This window comes from Desmodus rotundus, chromosome 11 (assembly GCF_022682495.2).
Source record: "Desmodus rotundus isolate HL8 chromosome 11, HLdesRot8A.1, whole genome shotgun sequence".
In the NCBI taxonomy this organism is placed as follows: Eukaryota; Metazoa; Chordata; class Mammalia; order Chiroptera; family Phyllostomidae; genus Desmodus; species Desmodus rotundus.
In genome coordinates this window covers 16,820,696-16,843,066 of record NC_071397.1, presented here as the reverse complement: position 1 = coordinate 16,843,066, position 22,371 = coordinate 16,820,696, and the positions used below count along the sequence as shown (strand labels likewise).

The window sequence follows — 22,371 nt, the reverse complement described above, 5'->3', positions numbered from 1 at the left end:
GGGCCCCCATCAGCAACTTCAGCATCACCTGGCAACTTGCTAGAAATGCAAGTTTTGGGGCCTCACAGTAAACCTCTCTGGAAGGAGGCCCACCTGTCTGTGTTTTAAGACCTTGAGGAGATTTGGATGCATGCTCAAGTTTGAGAACCCACTAGCCTAAAACAATAAGGGGAACCATGAAGATTGTTGGGACTGGAAGCCAGTTAACCTGGCCCTGCTGCACGTTTCCCAAAGGCTATGTGGCCCTTTGCAAAGATCAGAGGAAACTTTACTGGAGACATTGAAGGGCCTGTCCTGAGCTCGGCATGTTTAGTTAGCTGCAGTTCTCTTTCCTGCCAGGGAAATCCAACCTCATGAAAACCATTCTCCCAACTGCTATTGTTTGTGGCTCTGAGTCAGTGCTTTTATTTCATGTAAGTTTTTCCCTCTACATTGCCCATTTGACTGCAGTGCCAGGCTAATTAAGGAATTAGTATGTGGCATCAGTTCTGGGGAGGTGTGTGATTCTTTTCCTGCATTCTGAGGACATTTTTGCAAACACTTTCTAGTTCATATTTTCTTTTTTTAATCAGGCAGAGACATTACAATTAAAATACCGTTAAAGTGATTCCGGCAAGTATTGCAATACGCATGTTTTTTAATTAAAGGAAGAACAGGGGGATGCATAAGCAGCATCAGCTAAAGGGGGAATTTTCATTCAATATATATTTTAATTGAAATGAAAAAAAATAATCGGGAAAAACAGCAGCAGGAGTAGTCTGTGCCTATGTGTGTGTGGCTCACTCCCAGGTTGTTAAGTTTAGGTACTCTGTGCTTGATTAATTAGTAGCCAGCCCAAGAGTCCATTCCCTTTGCCCCCTATCCTTAAAGCCTGATTTATGCCTCACATCCCCCATGAATATGTGAGGGCTCAGGCATCTATTTCCTGAGCTGCTAGTGGATAGGATTATGGAGCGTGCACTGAGCTCTTGGGGGCTCTCCTTTGCCAGCCAAATTGATTTTCCGCCTCCCTAGCTGGGACAAGCCCACCTCGAAGGCTTCCAGGCTCTGCTCCAGTGGATCAGGCAAAAGCCTAATCCGGATCTTGCCAACAAAGGGAGCCGTGTGCATCCCCATCACGATGCAGGCTCAGGCTGAGGCTACCTTCCCTAAATGCCGCTCATCTCCCCTCTTCCTCACCTCCTTTTGACACTCACCTCCATGCAGCACCACGCAGTAGGGTACAGCAGGGTACCCCAACTGTGCTCAGACCACTCAGCCAGCCCTCTTGTCCAGGCAGAGGAGGGTCCATCCATCCTGAATGGTTATCTAGAATTCTCCAGCAAAAAGGACTTCCACAGGCTCTCCTGTCTGGTTGACTATTTAATGACTGGAAAGTAGCCAGATACAAGCTGTTAAACTTTTTAAGAAATTATTTAAGTTTGACACAAAAAGCTAAATGGAGGTTAATCAATACAGATAAGTAAATTGGATAACTTACATCTAAAAACTTAGGTATTCAATCTTTGACAGAATGAAATATCTAGTTTGGAATATAGATTGATCTAATTAATTGGGGTCCTCGGATCCCTCCCTGGCTCTTGCCTTTATTGACCTCTGGCTTTCCCTTTGCTGAAAACTGGAGTTACTCTTCCTGGGTTCATTCTATCACCTGTCACTCATGTCCTAAGGAAGCACACTCTTGCTCTGCGCCCTTTCTCCCCTAAGCCTCCTAAAATTGACACTAAGCGTTTGCCACCTTCATGGATCAGCTTTACAGTTTTTAAAGTTCTTCCTGCAGTCTATGTACAACCTTTTGATTCTTCTAATTTGCCCATTTCTTTGGCTCACACTCAAGAATCTTGCTACTTCTTTCCCTTATTCTAGTTTTAAGTATTAATATTTGACAATGTGTTTCCTTATCTCTCTTCTATTCTCACTGTACAAGTTCTCCTAGGAAGGCCTCACTCACTTCCATAACTTCAACTCCTATTATTCAATAAGGATTTAGTGAGCACTTACCAGTTCCCCATATGCCAGTCACTGTTCCAGGCAGAGGGGCTAGGGCTGTGAACAAAACAGACCAAAATCCTAGCTCTCACGGAGTATATTTCTATAAGAAAAATAGTCAAATAAGCAAATGATATATTTTTTTGTTAGATTTGCTGGGCAGCATGAAGACATATGCAGCAGGAAAGGTGGAGAGGTAGTTTGGTGGTGTTTGGGGGGTGGTTTGCACACATTGATGGTGGGGAGCAAGAAGGCCACTGCAGCAGGAGGATGTGAGCCAGGGGAGAGTAGAGAGAGAAGGGACTAGAGAGGATCGGCCTGGGGGGTGGGGGGTTGGGTAGGCTTTGATTCTGAGTGTGGTGGGAGCCATTGGAGGCTTTGAGCAAAGTGGTGATGTGATAAGATTTACACAAAATTAAAATCACTGGGTATTGATTTAAAAGCAGACCCTGGGGTCGAGCAAAGACAAAAGCAAGGAGCTGAGTTAGGAGGCTGTTATATTACTCTAGGGATGAGATGAGAGTGAGTCAAACCCCAGAAACAGACATGGTAGTGGTGAGAAGTGGTTGGATCAGGGGGATATTTGAAGTAAGAGTGCACAAACTTTCTTGGAAGATTGGTTGTGGAGTCAGAGGGAGTGAAAGTTGACTCTAGAGTTTTCAAACTGGGCAACCGGAAGGATGGAGGTGCCATTTATGGAGATGGTAAGCACTGTGAGCAGACCTGTGTGGCCAGACAAGAAGTTCATATTTTGGATATGCTAAGTTGAGAAGCCTACAGGACATCTAGGTAGAGATGTTGAATAGGCAGATGGGTATCTGAGTCTCCATCCAAGGCCACAGGTGGGCTTTGGAGATATGGATTTGGGAGTCAGCAGCAATGAGCACATATGATATTTAAAACCTTAAGACACGATCAGACAATCAAGGCAGTGTTCACTGAATAAGAAAAATAGTCAAGGGACTGAGTCATGGGGAAGTTCAAGTGTCTGTAATTGGGATACTCAAGAAGAATCAGGTAGAGGAAGCTGGGAGGGGAGGCTTGGGAGGCAGGAGGAAAACCTGAAGGGCACAGTGCAAGTGAGAGGAGGGTATTTCAAGAGAGGTGTGACCAAGTGTGTCCAACACTGCTGGCCCCCAGGAAAGGTGAGGACTGAGCATCGAGCTTTGGATTCAGCAATGTGGCTGTAGTTTCTGTGGAGTGGTCAGGCAAGGCCCAACCCGGGGATGCTCCAGGAGAATGGAGGGGAAAATTGAAAGTAGAAAGTATAGCTGTGTCTTTTGAAGAGTCTTATTGTATGGTAAAATACTTATGCTCAACATTTTTCTGTAAGAGAGAAAAATACCTAAAACTATGTATTTGTTTTTCTTAAAAAAACACAACAGATTTTTTTGTGGTTATTACAGAGGACGGCTAATTGTAGGGTTAGCCAAAAGCAGGTTTTGGTATACATTGCAAACATTAGCTAGCTACTAAAAGTCTCCTTTACTTCCGTTTAAAAGGAATAAAAAATCTTTAATGGAAAGAAGTGATTACATGTAAAAAGTTGTGTTCGTTTATTTATTTTAGAGGGAAGTAACAATAATGATGGTTGATTGATTTTTATAAAATTACCCAAGGTCACTTGTGGGACATACTCAGCTTTCATGAACAATCACAGCAAGCAATTTCAGGGTCACAGCCAAAGGCCGATGGCAGCCCTGCTCTTTATTTCAGCTCTCAGAAAGGGGGTCGGACTCTGCAAAGCGGAGAAATAAAGTCCTGCCACTGCCCTCCTGGCTTCGAGTAACTGCCCTTTAAAGAGGCCCGCTGTGTGTCTGTTTCAAGCTGATGAAGGGTGAGGATGAAGCACTCGGAGCCGTGGTACAGAGCTACGTTAAATATAAACTTTACACTTTCACACCAAGAAGCTTTCACTTTGGGTATCACTTATAATCATTTTAATCAAAAATAGCTGAATTCCTTATCAAACTCCCTTTTTAATGTACCTGAACTTCTTTATACTTGCCACTGATAAAATGAGGAGGGACTGCTTTTTAGCACAGAATAATTATCATATTCATTAATTAGTCCTGTTTATAGCACTGTTGCCAACACAAATCATTCGTTTTCTTTGGGCTGAGCTTTTCTGCCTTCATGAGTGTCATTCTTAATTTCTGTGACATTTTAAATTTCTATCAGTTTGCTTCAGTGTATTTAATACTTTGCTTGATGGTACAAGGGATAAAGCCCAGGTTTATATATTTACCCACTAATCCTTGTAATCTGTCTCAAATCCTTTTTGGAATGAGGCAAGGTATATCTATATTAACAGAATTAAAATAAATCATATATAAACAAGCCATAGGCACATTTACTTAGGTTAACACATGTTTTTCCTTAAGTGTAACAATGATAACAAACCTAATTAATAAACGAGCTATGTGGGAGGGTTTGTGGCAGTAGATAGGATACAAGGTTTTTTGTCAGGTGGTCCTGGGTTCTAAAGCTTCCTTTTCTGCATTATGAAATGCAAAAATATTTTAGGAACAGACAGTGAATAGATGGGTGCATCTAGTCAGCCTGTTCTGGACTGAGAGAGGAGTTATAGCCCCCTCTTGCAGCCCTCTCTCTGCTTTATGAAATGCAGTGGGTGACATTGACCTCATACTCTTGTTTTGAAGGTCATTTTAGACAACATACGCAAAGATTTTAGCACATGATAGGTGCTTAATAAATGTTAGCTCCTTTGTTTTCCCTGGGGTCTTATTTGAATTCCTGACTGTGCATGTAGTATCTTTTTAAATCAAAATTCAAAGCTCAGTACAGCATAGGTGACGTCAGGAAAATGTGAGCTCCACATCTCTCTCAGTGTCAAATCACGCCCAACTGCATTCTTAACAATGCACATGTCGGATGTCCCAGAGCTAGCGGGAGCCTCAGGGAATGTGTGATTCTATTCTGCACTTCACCAACAAGGGTCCGTCCTCAGGCACTGAGTAGGGCAGATTTGGGAACTGAGCGATGTGAGGTGCAGCAATTTCATGGGGCCCGCTGAGGGTCATTCCGAGGCCAACAGCAGCGTCAGCACAGGAACCTCGATTCCATACCCTGCCTTGCTCAGCAGGTTCGGGTCAGAGTTCTTGCCTGTTTATAATGGAGGAGTCCGGCCATGCAAATCCTTGGTCCACCAGTTGAAGATAATTAGTTGGGACATTAATGAAATGTGGCTGTGAGTGGAAAAATTTTAGTAAACATAAGAATATGACCTGTAGCACAGGTCACATTTTTTCCCTCTTGTTCACAGCAGGATTCATTATCATTATTGCATTTCTAATGATTATTCTTGTCATCGGAATGACAATGGGAAGGAAAATTAAAGTCAAAATTCCCACATCTGGGAAGCAGGGTGGTATCATTCTAGCATTAAGCCTGTCAGTCACCAAAGGATAGTTTCTTGCTTGTTGGATAGTTAACTTTAGGGTAGGCTGCGTGTGCCATATTTGAAAAGCAGAGTCAGGATTAGCAGCAGGGAGATGGAAGGATGCGGTGTAGTAGCGCTAGCGTGATGGAGGGCAGTGGAAATAGAGTAGTAACAGCAATAACGGGGGAAGAAAAGATGCATATGGTGACAGCAGTAGACACCACTGCATTATCTAATAGGGTCAGAGCCAAGACTAGGGACCTACATCCATAATTTCAAGAAATATCAGCATAATCCTCTGAGGGAAGAATTCTAACCATGCACATTTTACAAGCAGAGAAGCTGGGTAGCTATGTGGGGTGTGTTGTCCTAAATTATGACTGGAAGCAAAGAGCACTTTAAGAGGTTGAGTCCAAGTGAACATTCTGTGAGTGTTACTGATGGAGTGTGGTGCGGGCTTTGGCATTGAAGGCTAGCCGCGCTGGCGAAGAGGGCTGAGGAAAGCTGAAGAGAAATATTGGGCAGAAATTGGGGAAGAAGGGGCCTCTGCAGCTGACTTTTGGCCAAATGTCTGTGGATCACTATCTCTGCACTGATGGGGGTAAACGTTAGGGGTGAACGACTGAAGGTATCTTAGTCTTTTTTCTCCCTCTCATTCCTCCAGTACGTGTCTGGGAAATAACAACAGTCTAACTCAATTATTTGACACGCTGGATATAGGGCTCAAGAGAGCAGATGGAGAGTGTCCTTCGCTGTCCCTCACCAGGACCCTCCTTGTTATAGTAGAACCTACCTTTTGAGCCATTTCTGATACCCGGCACACACATCCTTCACCTATCTATAGCTCATTAGGACAACATATGGACTTATAAATCATGTAAATGTAATAACGTCCTTTCTGAGAAAATGGGAGTGAATGTGTGTGTGTCAGTGTGTATTTGTCCATAAAGGAATCAATTTGGGTACTTAACCCAGATTTTCTAAAAAAGATATAACCATTTATTAATTAACTCAACAATTATATATTAAATGTGAATTATCTAATGCCCACTGTTTCAGACACTAAGAATATAGATGTGAACAAAGCAAGTAAGCGCTTTCGTGAAGCGTCATTCTAACGGAGGAAGGGCAGACTGTAAACATGTAAATGTATATGCCTGATGTTAAGTGTTATGAATAAAGATATACTTGAGTCAGAGGCATGCTGTCTGACATGGAGTAGAGAGGAAGGCCTTAGTGAGAAGTTAACATTTGAACAGAACCAAGGGGGAGTGAGGCATATGGACATTTTCAGAAGAACATTCCAGGTGCAGGAAGAACATGTGCGTAGGACCTGCCCTGTTTGAGAACTAACAAGCAGGCCAGCGTGTCTGGGGCAGATGGATGAAGAAGAGAGCTGTAGGAGATGATATCGTAGGGGCTTTTAGTGTAAGCACTCGGACTTACTCTGAGTGCGGCGGGAAGTTGCTGTGGGGCTGGGAAGAGAGGAGCCTGGCCTTCCAATAAAGTCTCAACTCTGACCACTTTGTTAGAGGATAGGAATCTAGTGCAGTGCTTTTGCAAATGGCTTACAGGAGGGAAATAGAGTTAATAGCTCATTCAGGTTAAAGTGTTTATTTATATGGGATGCTTTAATTATTTTGACAATATTGAGATCTCCCTAAAATAGAAATATTATAAATCTTTTTAAAGAAAAGTATTAAAATAACAATAGTATGTTTTAATATCTTAAGTAATAGTTCTCAAAATATAAAATGATTTTACTATAAAATAATATCCAATATCCAAATTTTCCTATGTCACAGAAAATTTGGATATTGGAACAAAATAGTATCTGTATCAGTTAAAGTTATTTGAATGCAAATAACAGAAACCAACTTTCTTTTTTTAAAAAGGATAAATATCATATGATTTCACTTACGTGTGGAATCTAAAAAGCAAAAGAAACAATCAAAATAAAATAGAAACAAACTCACAGATACATAAAACCCACCTAAACTGATGGTTGCCACAGGGGAGAGGGGAGGGAGTGGGATGGGAACAGAGAAAGGAATTAAGAACAAATATAAATAACTAGGTAGATAGATAAAGGAAATTTATTGAGAAGGTATGGAGTAGCTTACAGAATTGATGGACAGTGTGGAAAATCAGGTGTGGAAGTGATAGCACTCGGGGCATTTTGGAGGGGATGGCAAGCAGGGGCTCAGAAATGGGAACTCTTCTCGGGTACATTAAGGTACCACAGCTAGAATTACTGCTATCTAAACAATTCTAGTCTTTTCTTCCCTTTTGCTCCAGACTTCCTTCTGAAGTCAGGTTGTGGTAGGATAGAATGCCGTGGCTAACAGCCCCACTCAACCCTTCTCAATGGAATAGGGCAATTCTTTCAGGAAATTAGTCTGTTAGGAGAAGTACGATGGCGGTTGGTCAGCCAAAGTGCTACACGTGACATGATGGCCCCCAAAGTTACACTTCCTTTTACAATTCTGATATTTGTAATTTTGGCACATTTCCTTCTATTTTTATTCTTGTTCACTTGTTTCCCAGTTCTTTTAAACATAATTTCTGTATAATAATTTTATCTGCTGCTATCTGGTAAAAATGATGACTTTTCTCATGACTTATTTTACCAGTCCTAAATTGCGGGACATTTAGGTCATTGTCATTAAAAATAATGTAAGTAAAACCTCAGCTGGGTTGGTAATATGAGCTGGAAGTGTTTCTTTGTCTGGGTGTTTGATATGTTCCATTGCACTTCTACAAGAGATGGCAAGATAAAAAAAAAAGAAGCCTACATCCCAACAAAAATATGCAAACAAAGAAGATGTCATTAGACATTGGAAATGTCCAAAGGACTGACATCCTTCTTTTTGGCCTTTAGGAGGCAAGCTGGTTTTCATGGATCCGGGGCCCGTTGAGCTCAGGGCACACTCCATCCTTGTTTCCGATGGTGGAGAACTGCAGATTGGATCCCAGGACAAGCCCTTCCAAGGCAAAGCTGAGATCACACTGTACGGGAGTTCCCACTCTACCCCCTTTTTCCCGTATGGTGTCAAGTTCCTGGCTGTGAGGAACGGAACCCTTTCTCTGCATGGTGAGTGGAGTGACTGACCAGAGAACTATGTCTAGCCAATGTGTGGGCCTCGGGGAAAACGATCCAGCTACTAATAATTTTTGACTATTAGTTGCTGGGGAGACAAGTTAGAATGTGGGCACTATTTCCTCAAATAAGAAATATTAATTGTTAATATTTAGCAGAGTCTACTATAGTTCTTAACTATTTGTTCCCCTTCCTGTAAGAGGGTTATACACTTCTCCCCACTGTCAGTGGCTTTCAGTGCCTTCCTGGTGTGGAGCACACATCCTTGTCCCGCTGAGAGTGGGCTTAGCCATGGGCTGGCTTTGGTCAATAGAATGTGAGCGGAAATGATGTCCTGCAAGGGCTAAGTGGAAGTTTTCAAAGCTGTTACAATGCTTCGGCCATTTTGCCCTTTTCTCTCTGTTTGAGAATAGCCTGTCCTGGATAGGGCAGCTCCCTCCGCTTGGGACCCTGAATAATGACAACTGGGGCGCAGTGGCAGCTGACCTCTGCTGTCAAGTATGTCAGCGAGGAATAAAGCTTTATTGTCATAAGCCGCTGAGATTTGTGTTTGTAATTGCAGCATAATGTAGTGAAAGCCAACTGGTACAATTACTTAGCATACGCTGAGGACTGTCCACAATGATGGCATCAAAACCAAACAGCGACGACTTCATTTTGTTGCTGTGGCTGCATTGCCCTCCTGTGAGCAGGGTTCAGTTTGAGTTCCTCTGAGATTTCTGGTTCAGATGGGTTGGGTATTATGGATTTCTGGGAGAAAATGAGGATTGGGCTACAGTGTGTTTCTGCTCCTACTTTTTTTTTTTTTTTGCCTTCTGATCATCTAATCCCCCTTTGAAAAAATGAACATTTTCATTTCCTTGAGATTCAGGAAATTATTAACTGTATAGGAAAATTCTTAATATCAGCCTGACAATGTAAATACAAAATGATGAGCTTTGAGTATCTCTCAGTGGATACTTATATACTTTGGGTTACATAGCATGAGCCAACGGCAGATAAAAATACGGTCTCCAGATAGTAGCCAATCTCCAGGAAACATGATCTTGTCTACACTGGCCTTTCTAGACTGGCACAACCAAATAAAACCCCACTACCTGTCATAAAATAATAATTCTAGACATGGGCATTTAGCTATGCTGAGGAGTCTGCCATTCTCTCCTGTTGAGGCTGTGTCTATTATAATACAAACAGTGAACCTCAGTCATTGTCTACTAAAAACACGCTTTGCCTCTTTCGACTTCCTTTGAGAGGAAGGAAAATCTTTTTGTTAAGTATTTATTAAGTGTTGACTAGGGACCAGCCAGAGTGCTGGGGATGAATTTCACCAGCTTTGAAAAACCCATAGTTTTCTGGCTAGAAATTCAAAATGCCTACAATATTTTTCTATATACTTCTAAAGAGGACTTTTTTTTTTAATCTTTATCAGCAAGCACTTGCATTAATCTTGCAGCCCAGGATCCATGAGGATCTTTTATTCATTTGCATATCAGCCATGATCTTTAATGTTTGCTTCAGTCCAGCAGCTCCTTAGCCGCCCACCCAATGTTCTGCTCTCTGCCCCTGAAAAAACAGCTGGAGAAGAAAAGGATGCAGATTAATGTTTCCATCAGCCCATAGACCACCTGAAGACCCTGAATCTTAATAGGGGTCCTCTGGTGTGAGAGCCACTGTCTCTATGATATAGATGACAAAACTCTTGCTTGAAATGGAAATTCAAACAAAGAAGAGTAAAAACTGTGTTTATTCTTTTACTCCTCTTTTTTTGCGCTCCAACCCTTCTCATTTTCACATGCTGTTAGGCAGGATCAGTGAAGGAATTCATAAATACACCTTTTTGCACCTGCATTTTAACTGTACCCCCGTGTTCCTCAGCCTTCATGTTTAAACAGATGCCAAGCTAAGAAAATTCTGAGTGTCATTGCTTATAATCAATAGGGGCAATTAAAGCAAAGTGTATGCTTTTAATATGTTTAGAGAATTTTGAAAGTTGAAAAAAAATGTTGCTACTTTAGCTCTGTGATGTTACTAGGTATTGAGAGCGCAGACACCTCTTCTTCCTCTGCTCCCCTCTTTCCATCTTCTTTCCTTCTTTCCTGCTCTTCTACCTTTCCCAAGCCCCTCCCCTCCCCCCGCCTCCTCCCCTCCCCTGTATTCCCAGGGTTAGGTTGTCATCGACAACTGTTTTCCCAAAGCCCTACCAATATGAGTGGGGGGGATCTCTCCCGAACCACAGATCTTGCACACTGAACACAAGCACAGCCAAGCTGTTTTCCTCTCCGGCATGGTGCTGCTGCATCTCACTCATTTGAAAGAAATGTGATGTGGAAAAAGGTTACCACTGGGTGAGAGGGTCTCCATTCCCACAGTCTCTGTCAGAGCATCCAGTCACAGCCTGGGGGCTCATCAATCCTGTCCCTTTGCCTCCCTCCCTCCCTCACCACCTGAGGTCTCAAACAGATTGTCCCTCCGGCATGGCGGTACATCATGGTTAAAATCGTTACGTAATTTTGCTGGCCTTTTCCTGGGCTAGAGTGGGTCTGGTGACACTAGGTCTTTAGGGAAAAATTAATTTTCTTTTGTTGTCAAGTATGCAAAACAGTGAGCAACTTGATTCACTGCTTTGCACTCAGAAGGTCCCTAATGACCGAGCGTTCACTCCCCTTCCTGCATGTAGTGAGGAGATCCACCAACTTTAGTGCATAGAAGACTCTCCTCAAGGAGATTTTTACAGTGCAGATTTCTGGGTCGCACCCCCAGGGACTGACTCGGCGGGCCTGAGGTGGACCCGGGGATGTACATTTCAATGGCACGTGTAGCCCACTGACTGCACTTGGAGAAGTGCTACTTTTAGCGGTTTATAATTTTAGAATCACAAATCAGTACAGGTATGCTATTTATCAGCTATGACCTGGGCAAATTAATTTCTACAAAACCAGGAAAACACAACCTTCACCTCATAGACTTACTGTTTGTGAAATGCTCCAAAGTAACACTCAAGTAGTGTTAGTTAGGGCTACTTTGGTTATATTCCTTTTTTTTTCTCTTCCAAAGCTCTTAAGTACCCAGTTCCAATGACCTCACTTTCTTTCAGTAGGGAGGGGCCGCTGTTTCAAAATTTGGCACCAAGCCAGTTCTACCTAGAGATTTCTCTCCTTGTTAATTTCTGTCTGTCTCCTTTCAAAGTAAGAGAGATTTTAGCTTTGGAGATCACAAGGTAGCCACATTCCCAGGCATCTTTTGTTCTGTTCCCACCACTTAGTGAACACCTTTTGATTTTAATCTCTCATGGTGCAGCTGCTTCCCAGCAGCGAATAACCACTTTTTCTGGGTGTGGTTACAATAAAGCCTTCTTGGAAATCATTTTCATGCTCCCCAGTTTCGCCAGAAGCAGAGCACTGCTGAGCGAATGAGGCTTTTTGCAGGCATTTTATTCCTAACATGCAACGGTAAGAGTACTGACTGATGGATACCAATTTAATTCCAGCTCAGGTCGTAGAGAATCACACAAATGGGTTTGTGGGTCGGTTTCATAGCTTTCCCCACCTTCTCCCTCCCATCTCATTCTTCGTTGCTGCCCCTTGTAACCTTCTGCTTAGGCTGATTTTTATCATAGATTAAAATCTCTAAGCAAACAGGCTTTGCTGTTCAGCTGTCGCGAGAAAAGATGGGGCCGAAAGCATGTTTCATATTTTTCCTTTAATGTAGAAAAATGCATGCATGTGCACATGCACACACACATGTGAGCACATACCCACATGCAGCGCCATCTTTCTCTTTCTGCGGGTTTGGGCGTGGATTGGGGCAGGGCATGTTCTGAATCTCTTGCGGAGTTCAGATGGCTGAATGAGTTCTGTCAGCTACTCACTTGGATACTTAATGTGACTAAAGGGTCATAGGACCCCTCCAGAGGGGCAGTCTGGGGGTTGGGTAGTTGTAGTCAATAAGGAAATTTCACTCTTGCCTTTTGTTTTCCCCACTCTGTCTGCCAATCCGGGTTCACCACCCCAAATCGAGTGCCAATCACATGTCACTTTTCAAGGGGGTCGCTGTCAGCCTGGGCAACTTGAATTTTTGACAATGTAATTACGGCCCTTGCTTCCACAGTGGGAGTCTGAACAGGATGCGGGGCTTTTATTGATTGTTCAGCAGGGAAATTTATCAATGTCTCTCACTTCATTTCCAGTTCCTCCCTGAGAAATTTGCCTGACAGTTCCTTGGGAGAAAAAGCAGCTTTATGGCCTTGAATGGACTTCTATCTTTGTCCTTTTTAAGAAATTTGCAAGAGACAGGCGTTAAATATAAATGGAAGTTTCTGAGAAAAGCGAGTATGTGGGAGGGTGATTGAGGAAAACACTAGAGCAATTATTATGAGCGTGAGAATTTGGTAGGAATAACTAAGAAAAAAGTAGTCTGAAGAAATAAGTTTAAGTATTGTTTATTTTCCTTTTAAAAGCACCAAGTATGTGTATTCATATTTCATGCTTTTTGAAATTGCTCCACAGGGGCACTGTTGTAGCTGCTGCCAGGTTCTGGGCTGCCCCTGAAGCATGGTATCAGACGTGCGCTCAGGAGGGTGTCCCTGGTCAGTGGTTTACACACTGTGCTCCCCCAAATCCAGAGGCTTCTGGGGGAACTTCAGGGGTTCCACAAACAATGGAGTACTTGGGAATCAATCAATCAAGGTTTAAATTGCTCAAGTAATCACTTTTTTGCTTTTATCTCTATTCTATATTTGCATTCAACATAATATTTCACTAGAAGAAAATAGTTCCAGGGCTAAAATAGTGATTAAAAACGATCAGCTAACTCATCCTCCTTTTCTGCATTGTGTAGATCCTTTTGAGGAGTTCGGGGCCTCTTTCTGTGGTTCCCGATTTTGCCAGGAGTCATGGAGCTGAAGGACATTTCCTATTGTCTGTTCTTTATGTGGGATGAAAATTTCTGGAGCCCATTTTCATCTTAAAACGTTTCTCTCTATCAAATCTGTGCTCTTTTTCACCTGTCAATCATTTCTAGTTCTGTCTCTCTTATATCCAGAACAACTCCTCTTGCTCCTGCTCTTTACCCATTTCTCCTAGACCATAGGCCTTCCTTTCCTTCTCTCTCTAATTCCTCTGGGCTGAAATATAAACCAAAGCCCTGGCGTGGCATTTTTATATATGGCTTTATTACTCTACAATTATTTGGTGTGAAGGGGTGGAAACCCAGTGCATATAAACATAGACAAAACCCAAGACTTATGAGCTCTCGATAAAACTGCAGGAAAGGCAAGAAGGCAGCTGGCCTCGGGCATGACCATCTCCAGGGACCCATGGCCTCCATGGGGCCTGCAGGATTCCACCTCTCACTTCTGGGTCTCCCTGCACGTATTGGCTCCACTGGCTCCTGCTCCTTACTGGCTTGTTCCCTATGGCCACTGCATTTTCTGGTTTCACGTACACTTTGGTTTTCCACCACCAACGAACAGAGCTTTGTGTTCTATCATGAGTTCCAAAAGTAACCAGGGAATGCTTCACAAGTCTAGTTTGCTTTACCTACCATGTGGTGCCCAGGGAGACAGGACGTTGTGAATGTTCCAGCCCAAATCACTTTACCAACCCTCAAGGCTAGGGACACAAGGCCATGTGAGAAGATGCAACTCTGCCTTAACCCGGGAGGGCAGGGTGGAGGTGTAGTATGCTTTTGTATTTGAGTGTTTGCATGAGTATTGGTTTTGGGGAGATGTTTACCCAAGAAAGGAGGGCAGCCAGCCCATTAAGGAGTGCTGGTGGGCAGGCAATTCCATAGGTGTCCTCTAAGATAATTAAACTAAATTCTGAGAGTTGTGACTTCTAGTTTAGTCTCTGAGATTCCAAGGTGAATCTAAAGCCCATAGGCAGAAATATTCAAATATATTAGTACAATATTTAGTGTTGTATAGACTTGAAGTGTAAAATTGAAATCATTTGTCATTCAGGCTACATGTAAGCTGAATAAAACAGGTGGGTGAAATCAGGCAACCCCCCCCCAAACAAACAAAACCTTTTAAGTTCCTAGCATAGAGCTCAGAGCCTAGAAGGGTCCTGACAAATAGCAGAAGAGGCACATAGACATGTGGTCGCAAGCTTTTGCTCTGTGTGGACATCCTCTCCCAGTGTTATACCAAATTTAAAAACTATTCTGATTTTCTAGTGTAGGCTTTGATTTTTCCTCTTCCTTTTCCAGGATCCTGGATTTTTTCAATATTGAAGAGGTTCTTTGCCCTCCCTAGCACTTTCCCCACAAAATATTTCCTGAAATTTCATGGGAAACTTGAGCTGCTGTGGTGTGTGAATTGGCCATAAGGCATGCAAATAGAAGAGGTATATTTTTAGGGAAGTTTGAGAGACTTGGAGACAGAACCTGACTCAGAATAGACTGTGTTTCTCTAATCACTATTAATTCATGTTCTGGTGGCTTTTCCCCTGTCCTTTAACCACACGTTGGGCACCATAGGTTTTTAAGCTGATGTTAGCTATTTAAAAGGCCAGTCTTAATTCACCCAGTTTAAAACTCAGTCTCCTACTCATTTAATGTTTCTTTCCTTCCTCCTCAACGAGGCTCCCACCTGAGGCCCTTGGAGGAGCAGGGGCATGTCCTCTCTTTCACTCTTCCATCTGTTTATTTTACATTCTCTCCATGTTGGGGCAGGTAGAAGAGGTGAAGGCAAGAAGTTAACATGACTTTTTTCTTTGTTTTTTAAAGATTTTATTTATTTATATTTAGACAGAGGGGAAGGGAGGGAGGCAGGGAGAGAAACATCAATGTGTGGTTGCCTCTCACACTCCCCCTACTGGGGACCTGGCCTGCAACCCAGACATGTGCCCTGATTGGGAATGAAACCTGCAGCCCTTTTGTTCACAGGCGGGTGCTCAATCCACTGAGCTACACCAGGCAGGGACCATGATTTTTACTAAACTGTGCAGTTGTATCCTCTGCTGGGTGTTGTTGCATCTCTGGATAACGCTGGCTGACTTGATTCTCTCTTTGAGGATTCCAGCTCGAGATCATTGGAGCCGTGTGGGAAATCTTCCAATTGCTTCCCAGTGTGGAAGCTGCACCTGGGGTTGCAATCCTCTTAGCTTCCACCTCGGGGCCCATTTTGATTGAAGCACCAGAATGTTAGCTCAGTCCAAGCTGCCTTCCCCAGAATCCACTTGATCCAGAGGGAACTTACATCTTTCCACATCAAAGATGTTCCACTCACCATCCCTTTCTCTGCCCTGTTGTCTCTCTAATTCTCCTTTCACCTGTTCAGATGGGCATGGACAGCCTAGAAAACGTGCTGCATAGGCAGACATTCAACCCGGGAGGAAAAAGCCAGCCTCCCTTTCTTGCAGGCAACTCTGTGATAAGTACTTTTGAAGCCCTTTTTCTTTGCTTAAGTGGAGAGAAAGAAGTACTCTCAGATATCCCTCAATAGGAAAGGCCAGGTCACCTAAGCTGGTGATTTACCCCCATCTCTGAGAATCCCTTTGAACCTCCTCTCTGTCACTCATATAGCCTGAGGTGTGTCCGTCTGTCCAGGGACTGTTCAGATGGCAGAGTTAGATGAGCCTTCTTTTACTAAGCCCAAGGGAATGTCTCCTCCCTGCCTGCTCATGGCTCATTTACAGGGGTGGGTGCTTGCTATCTCTGTGCTCCCTGCTCGGGTCCTCTTGGTTGTTTTGGGGGAAGAAGAAGTCCTGCTTGACAATTTGCTACTTCTGTGGATGTTGTATGGAAAGGGAGAGCAACCAGTGGTTTTTTGTTTGTTTTATTTTGTTGGTATGTGTTTTGCTGTTTTATTTTACTTCATGTTGATTTAGGGTTGGTAAGAAAAGAAGATCAAATTAAGGGGAGGAACAGAGGAAGAAGGATAGGGAGCATTCAAAATCTATTTATAGCTTTCTGTAATCTTTAAACAGTCTTCAGTACAGTGTTGGGTTTCTATTCGGCTGGTATGCGTGGCTGATCATAATTAAGCACAGTGAAGTGAGCACTAGTGAGCATGCTTCTAGTGTACTCGGAACCATCAGCAGGGTTGGAAGGCCAGTGATGGGTTCAGTTCAGAGCAAATGAGAAGCGGTCCTTAACCGCATGACTCCCAAACACAATCAACACTACCAACAGAAAGTAAGGTGGAAATTCTCTCTGTTCTAATAAGGCTTCAAAAAGTCCAAAATAGAATTATTATATGTACAATGGCAGAGACATATCTGGTAAAATCTCATTTATTTAGATAACTTAGAATTTGTAATTGCTCAATCAGGACAAGTGTGACCTTGGGACAATCTATAAAAAAGGGTTCCTTAAATTAAGAGTCTAAAGCACACTTGAATGTTTAAACACGTTAAAGTGAACATGCTGTTTTGAAGGTCTTTAGGATTTTAGGTGTTTACATGTAAATGCATTCTACTAATTAGAAATGAGTTCTAGCTATTCAATAATCCACGTACAGCAGGAACCCCACTTAGAAACACATTGTAAGATACTTTAAGTTTCTATATATACCTGAAAGTGTTGGCATTCATCAGGTCTTTTTTGGTTGCAAGTGACAGAAAACCAAATTCAAACAAAAAATAAAGGCATCTCGTATTGCCTCATATAGCTGAAAAAACTTGAGGCACAGGCGAGTGCAGGTGGTCGGAGAGTCATTAGGACTTCGCTTCCCTGCAGCTCTTTGTTCTGCTTTCCCCTGACGTGGCTTTATTTTCAATCAGGCTTTTTCTAATGGAGGCAGAATTGGGTCCCTGCAGCTCCAGGTGACTCTTTCCAATGGCTGTTTGACCTGAGCAAATTTCAACATTCCTTCCATTAATGTTTCATACCCCTCCTTTGTTTTATACCCTTAACCTGCAACAACAAAATATTATATACAGTTTATTTATCATTGTTATTGTACATGCTCTAGTGTCTCCTCCAGTAGAATGTATATATAATGAAGGCAGAGATTTTCCTGTTTTTCATTTGCAACATCCCCATTTCCTACAACAATGCCTAGACTCATAGTAGGCTTTTAAGAAATATTTGTTGTGTGAATAACGAAATGAAAAGCTTGAGCAAAAGTCTCAAGATTAACTTCAGTCCTGTTTGGGTAGTAAGCTCATTACTGAAACTGCCTCTGTGACCAGGGAGGTGGTTCAGGCAGGACTTCCCTCCTACTCAGCTTTTTGTACTTTTCAGGTCTTCGGTGGATTGCACGAGGTCCACCCATCCTAGGAAGGGCAACTTTACTCATCTGTGGATTCAAATGTTAATCTCACCCAGAAACACCTTCACAAACACAGCCAGAACAATTGGCCAATGTCCAGGCATCCTGTAGCCCAGTGAAGTTGATGCATAAAATTAACCATCACAGACACCAAAGTGGATCCTGTTTTCCATAACTAACTCTATATCATATCCTGGACACATAATCCATGAAGATATCAAATCTCTTGTCTTTACACAAAGCTTCCCAAGGAGAACTAACCAGCCCCAAGATTCATCTCTTCCTCTCAAGATTTCTATAGTTTACTTTCTTGTCAGAACATGAGGATCTTGGCTCATATTCCACAGCTTCTCCACATGAACCTGACCTTGCTCAGTCATGGAGCATTCACTCACTCATCTTTGGTTAAGTGTTAGGGGAAGTAGGCTGTTTGGATCCAAATACCATTTCTACTACTAACCAGCTGATGGACCTTGAAAAAGTCAACTCCTTAAGTGTTTCAGTTTCCACATCTATAAAATGGGCCTGATTCTAAAACAGTTCTTACAGAGGTCTTATGTGGTTTAAATAAAAGAAAACATATATAGATCTTAGCACAGTAACAGGCAGGGAACAACTACTCGATAAATGTCAGTTATTGTCATGTCCACTATTCTATACTTGATTTGATGAAGCTGCCTCATTATTATTCTAAAGATGGGGTGATGTGTGTTATTTTCCATCATTTTGTACAACCTCAGTTGGTCCCTGTATTGTGTCCATCACCAAGTGTTGAGTTTAATTCTTGGATAACTCATGGGCCCCTTTACTTCTCTCCGTCTCCATTACTGACACCTTATAAGGTTCACAATGCCATCAACTTCAGGCCAGACTGTTGTTGAAGCTTTCTTCTTATCTCTTATAGTTCCTATTTTTTTCCTCAATAACTCATTCTTTACCCTGTAGCCAAGGTGACCTTTGAGAAGCACAGATCTGTTTATATCATGTCTCTGCTCAAAACTTTTCCGTAGCTTCCCATTTATTCCTAGGATAAAGTTTAACATTTCTAACATGACTACAATGTCCTGTCTGAACCAGGTCTCTGCCCCATACCTCCTGCCTTGTTATCCAACCCCCACCCAAATTGCAATGCTCTAGGTCTCAGTAAACTTTTAGTCTATTAAATGGCTAATATAGTGTGGATTTTAGGGTTGGTTTTTTTTTTTGACACTTTTGCATACCAAAAGAAATTCAACTTTGTTAAGTAAACAGACGGCTACTTAGGCAAGGAGCTTGTAACTTTTCCTTCAAAGAGAATTCTTCCATGTGTATCATCAAAACAATGCTGTTAATAGTATTGCTTTCAGCCTGATCATGGAGAAGAAGTTCCATTGAATTGGGTATATAGTCAGTTTTTGTTAAAATTAGATTTTACCTAAATCCCAGCACTTTATGATTTTCAAAGCTGCTTCCCATTCTTTTTGCTCATTTAACCCACAACTTTGCAGAGTAGGAAGGACCGGGATTACTACTTTCATCTTCTATTAATAGATGTTAAGACTGAAGTCCAGAAGGGGAGGTAAGAAATACTCATTCCATCCTCTTCTTAGGTTTGAAATGCACACAGGCTTGTTTCTACTTTGTGTACACACAGTGTCTACTTGTGCAGAAAGACAAAAAGATAATCTTTCAAGATTTTGGAAGACTTCTCAATTTTAATTTTTTCAGGTTATTTTGTGATCCCAAGTGGGGCTGTATTCTTTATGGCTCCCTTTGTAACATTCTTGACAGAGAACAGAGAGTCTATTTCTTTCCCAGTTTACTGTTTACCTTCTGTATTTTGATGGCATTTTCTGATCTCTATGATGGCAAATCCACAAATATTTTCCTTTATGGTTTCTGCTTTTGATTTTGCATTTAGAAAACTCATATACAAAAACTCTACAAAAATTTACCCATTTGTTTTCTGGTACTTTTATTGTTTCTCTCTCACTCCTTCTTTCAAAAAAATTGTTATAGTATTACAGTTGTCCCAATTTTACACCCTTGCCCATCTAAAACCAGCCTGTCCCCCACTCCCACAGTCAATCCCCACACTGTTGTCTATGTCCATGGGTCCTTCATACATGTTGTTTGACCAGTCCTTTCCCTGCTTTCCACCATTATCCCCCTCTCCACTCCCCTCTGACTGATGTCAGTCTGTTCTATGTTTCCATGTATCTGGTTCTATTTTGCTCATTCATTTTTTTTATGTTCATTATATTCCTCTTATAGATGAGATCATCTGGTATTTGTCTTTCACTGCCTGGCTTATTTCACTTAGCATAATGCTCTCCAGTTCTATCCAGGCTGTTGCAAAAGGTAGGATCCTTCTTTCTTTCTGCTCCCTAGTATTCCACTGTGTAAACGTACCACAGGTTTTGATGCACTCATCTGCTGATGGGTACTTAGGCTGTTTCCAGCACTTGGTTATTGTAAATAGCACTGCTATAAACATAGGGGTGCATAGGTCCTTTTGAATTGATGCTTTGGGATTCTTAGGGTATATTCCCAGCAGTGAAATTGCTGGGTCAAAAGGCAGTTCCATTTTTAATTTTTTGAGAAAATTCCATATTGTTTTCCACAGTGGCTGCTAAATTTCACATTAATTTCTTTAATCCAGTCAGCAAACAATGGCCCATGGTCCAAATCTGGCCCACTGACAAGTTTTGTAAACAAAATGTTGTTGAAGCACAGCCACAATCATTTGTATAGGTATCATCTATGGTGTTATCTATGGCGGCTTCACGCAGCCATGGCAGACTTGAATAGTTGCAACAGAGACCTCCTGGCCTGCTAACTTAAAACTATATACTGTCTAGCTCTTTGCAGAAAATGTTTGCTAACCCCTACTGTAATCCATCTGGGATATATTTTGCTACAGTGTATAAGATAGTTATCTATTTTTTTTCAGATACAAGGCAATTTTCTCAACACTACATATTCAACGATGCAATTGTGATAGCCTGAAAATTGGCCCCCAAATATATCCATGTCTCAGTTTCTGGAGCCCAGGAAGTTTACCTTAGTTGGCAAAAGGGACTTGGCAATTGTCATTAAATTAAAGATCTTTAATTGAGGGGATTATCCTGGATTATTCAGGTGGACCCAATGTAATCACATTAGTCTCCGTCAGAAGGACTCAGGAGGAGTCAGTGAGAGGAGAAGGTGATGTGATGGACATGATGGAGGAAGCAGAGGCAGGAGTGAGGCACGTGGAAGACAGAGGGGGCCCACCAGCCACGAACGAATGAATATGAGAACCACTAGCAGATGAAAAAGGCAAGGAAACAAATTTTCCTCTCAGAGCCTTCAGAAGGTAGTAGCCTGCTGACATCTTGATTTTAGCTCATTGAAACCAGTTTCAGAATTCTAACCTCCAGAACTATAAGGCAATATGTTTGTGTTATGACAATAATTTTATAATAATTTATTATAGCATCAATAGAAAACTAATATAGTATCACATCCCTGGGAATTTTAAATGCTACTGTCATCATATTCTAAATTGTAATTTGGTACATATATAGATTAATGCTTTTTATAAATAAAGAACTTTTAGGACAAATCAACAATCTGGAGAAGGATGTACATAGTAGACATATCAGCATAATTAATGCAGACGTCCAGTCAGTATGAATGCATGTGGACAGGGCTTGGGAATATTCTGTGTTCACATAAGGGATTATTTTTGGTTTTCATGCGTTTTCTCCTAGCTTCTCTTCATTAAGAATCAAAGAAACAAGAATCAAAGAGTCAAATGCAAATTAAAAGTGATTTTTTTTCTTAACAATCAAATTGGCCAAAATTTTTAAAACATAGGAAGTCTGAGGAACTGGCTCTAAAATATGTTGATAATGAATATAGAAGTATGTTCAGTCTTTCTGCAAGAAAATTTGGAAATTATATCCAAAGGATTAAAACTAGGTGTATGCCCTGACATAGCAATGCTACTTTTAGGAATCTATTCTAAGGAGATGATCGTAAGTATGCATACAAATAATACTCAAGTATTTTCACATTTTCAGGTATTTGCATTTGCATATGTCAATACATTTTCAAGCATTTGCATTGTTTATGAGAGCTATTATAATAGGAAAAAAGTGAATATGGATAAATAAGGGATTAGTATATAAAATGTACATTTTAAATGGGATACTGTTATGCCATCATGATGTTAAATACTTGATACAGTTGAAGGATGTTTGCACTATATTAAGAAAAGAAAATTTGTAAAAATGCTATTTATAGAATTAAATTATTTTTGTATATAAAATTTTGCCAACACATGAAAGGGTCGGAAAGACATATATTAATGTGTTGTATTAAGATTGCAGATGCTTTTGTTGTTTTCTTTTTGCTTGTCTACATTTTTATTTTACACCTTTTACATTTATTGCTTTTCTAAAAGAAATGATGTTATTAAATATTAGCCCTTTTTCTCCTCACGGTCACCTCTACTCCAGAACATAGATCATAGCGATTATTATCAAAATGATTACCTGGTTAGAAATGTATCTGAAGTTTTATATATTTTTTGGACAATGACTGGAAGTGGTTATTAAGGGCATTCTGCAGAAGACTCTAGCTCTGGCCAAGCGGACTTTGCACCTCTGAGTAAAGGACTCTCCGCTGCGCTTCTGTAGG

General features: G+C 41.5%; 1 protein-coding gene across 2 annotated transcripts in view; it reads left to right on the top strand.

The window, feature by feature from the left end:
* PKHD1 (PKHD1 ciliary IPT domain containing fibrocystin/polyductin) overlaps window positions 1-22,371 on the top strand; it is a 447,336-nt gene that overhangs the window by 143,261 nt on the left and 281,704 nt on the right. For both annotated transcript variants that reach the window (XM_024558059.3, XM_045193323.2), the window contains one exon: window positions 8,274-8,486. In XM_024558059.3, the coding sequence (XP_024413827.2) occupies window positions 8,274-8,486 (213 nt within the window). The remainder of the gene's footprint in view (window positions 1-8,273; window positions 8,487-22,371) is intronic.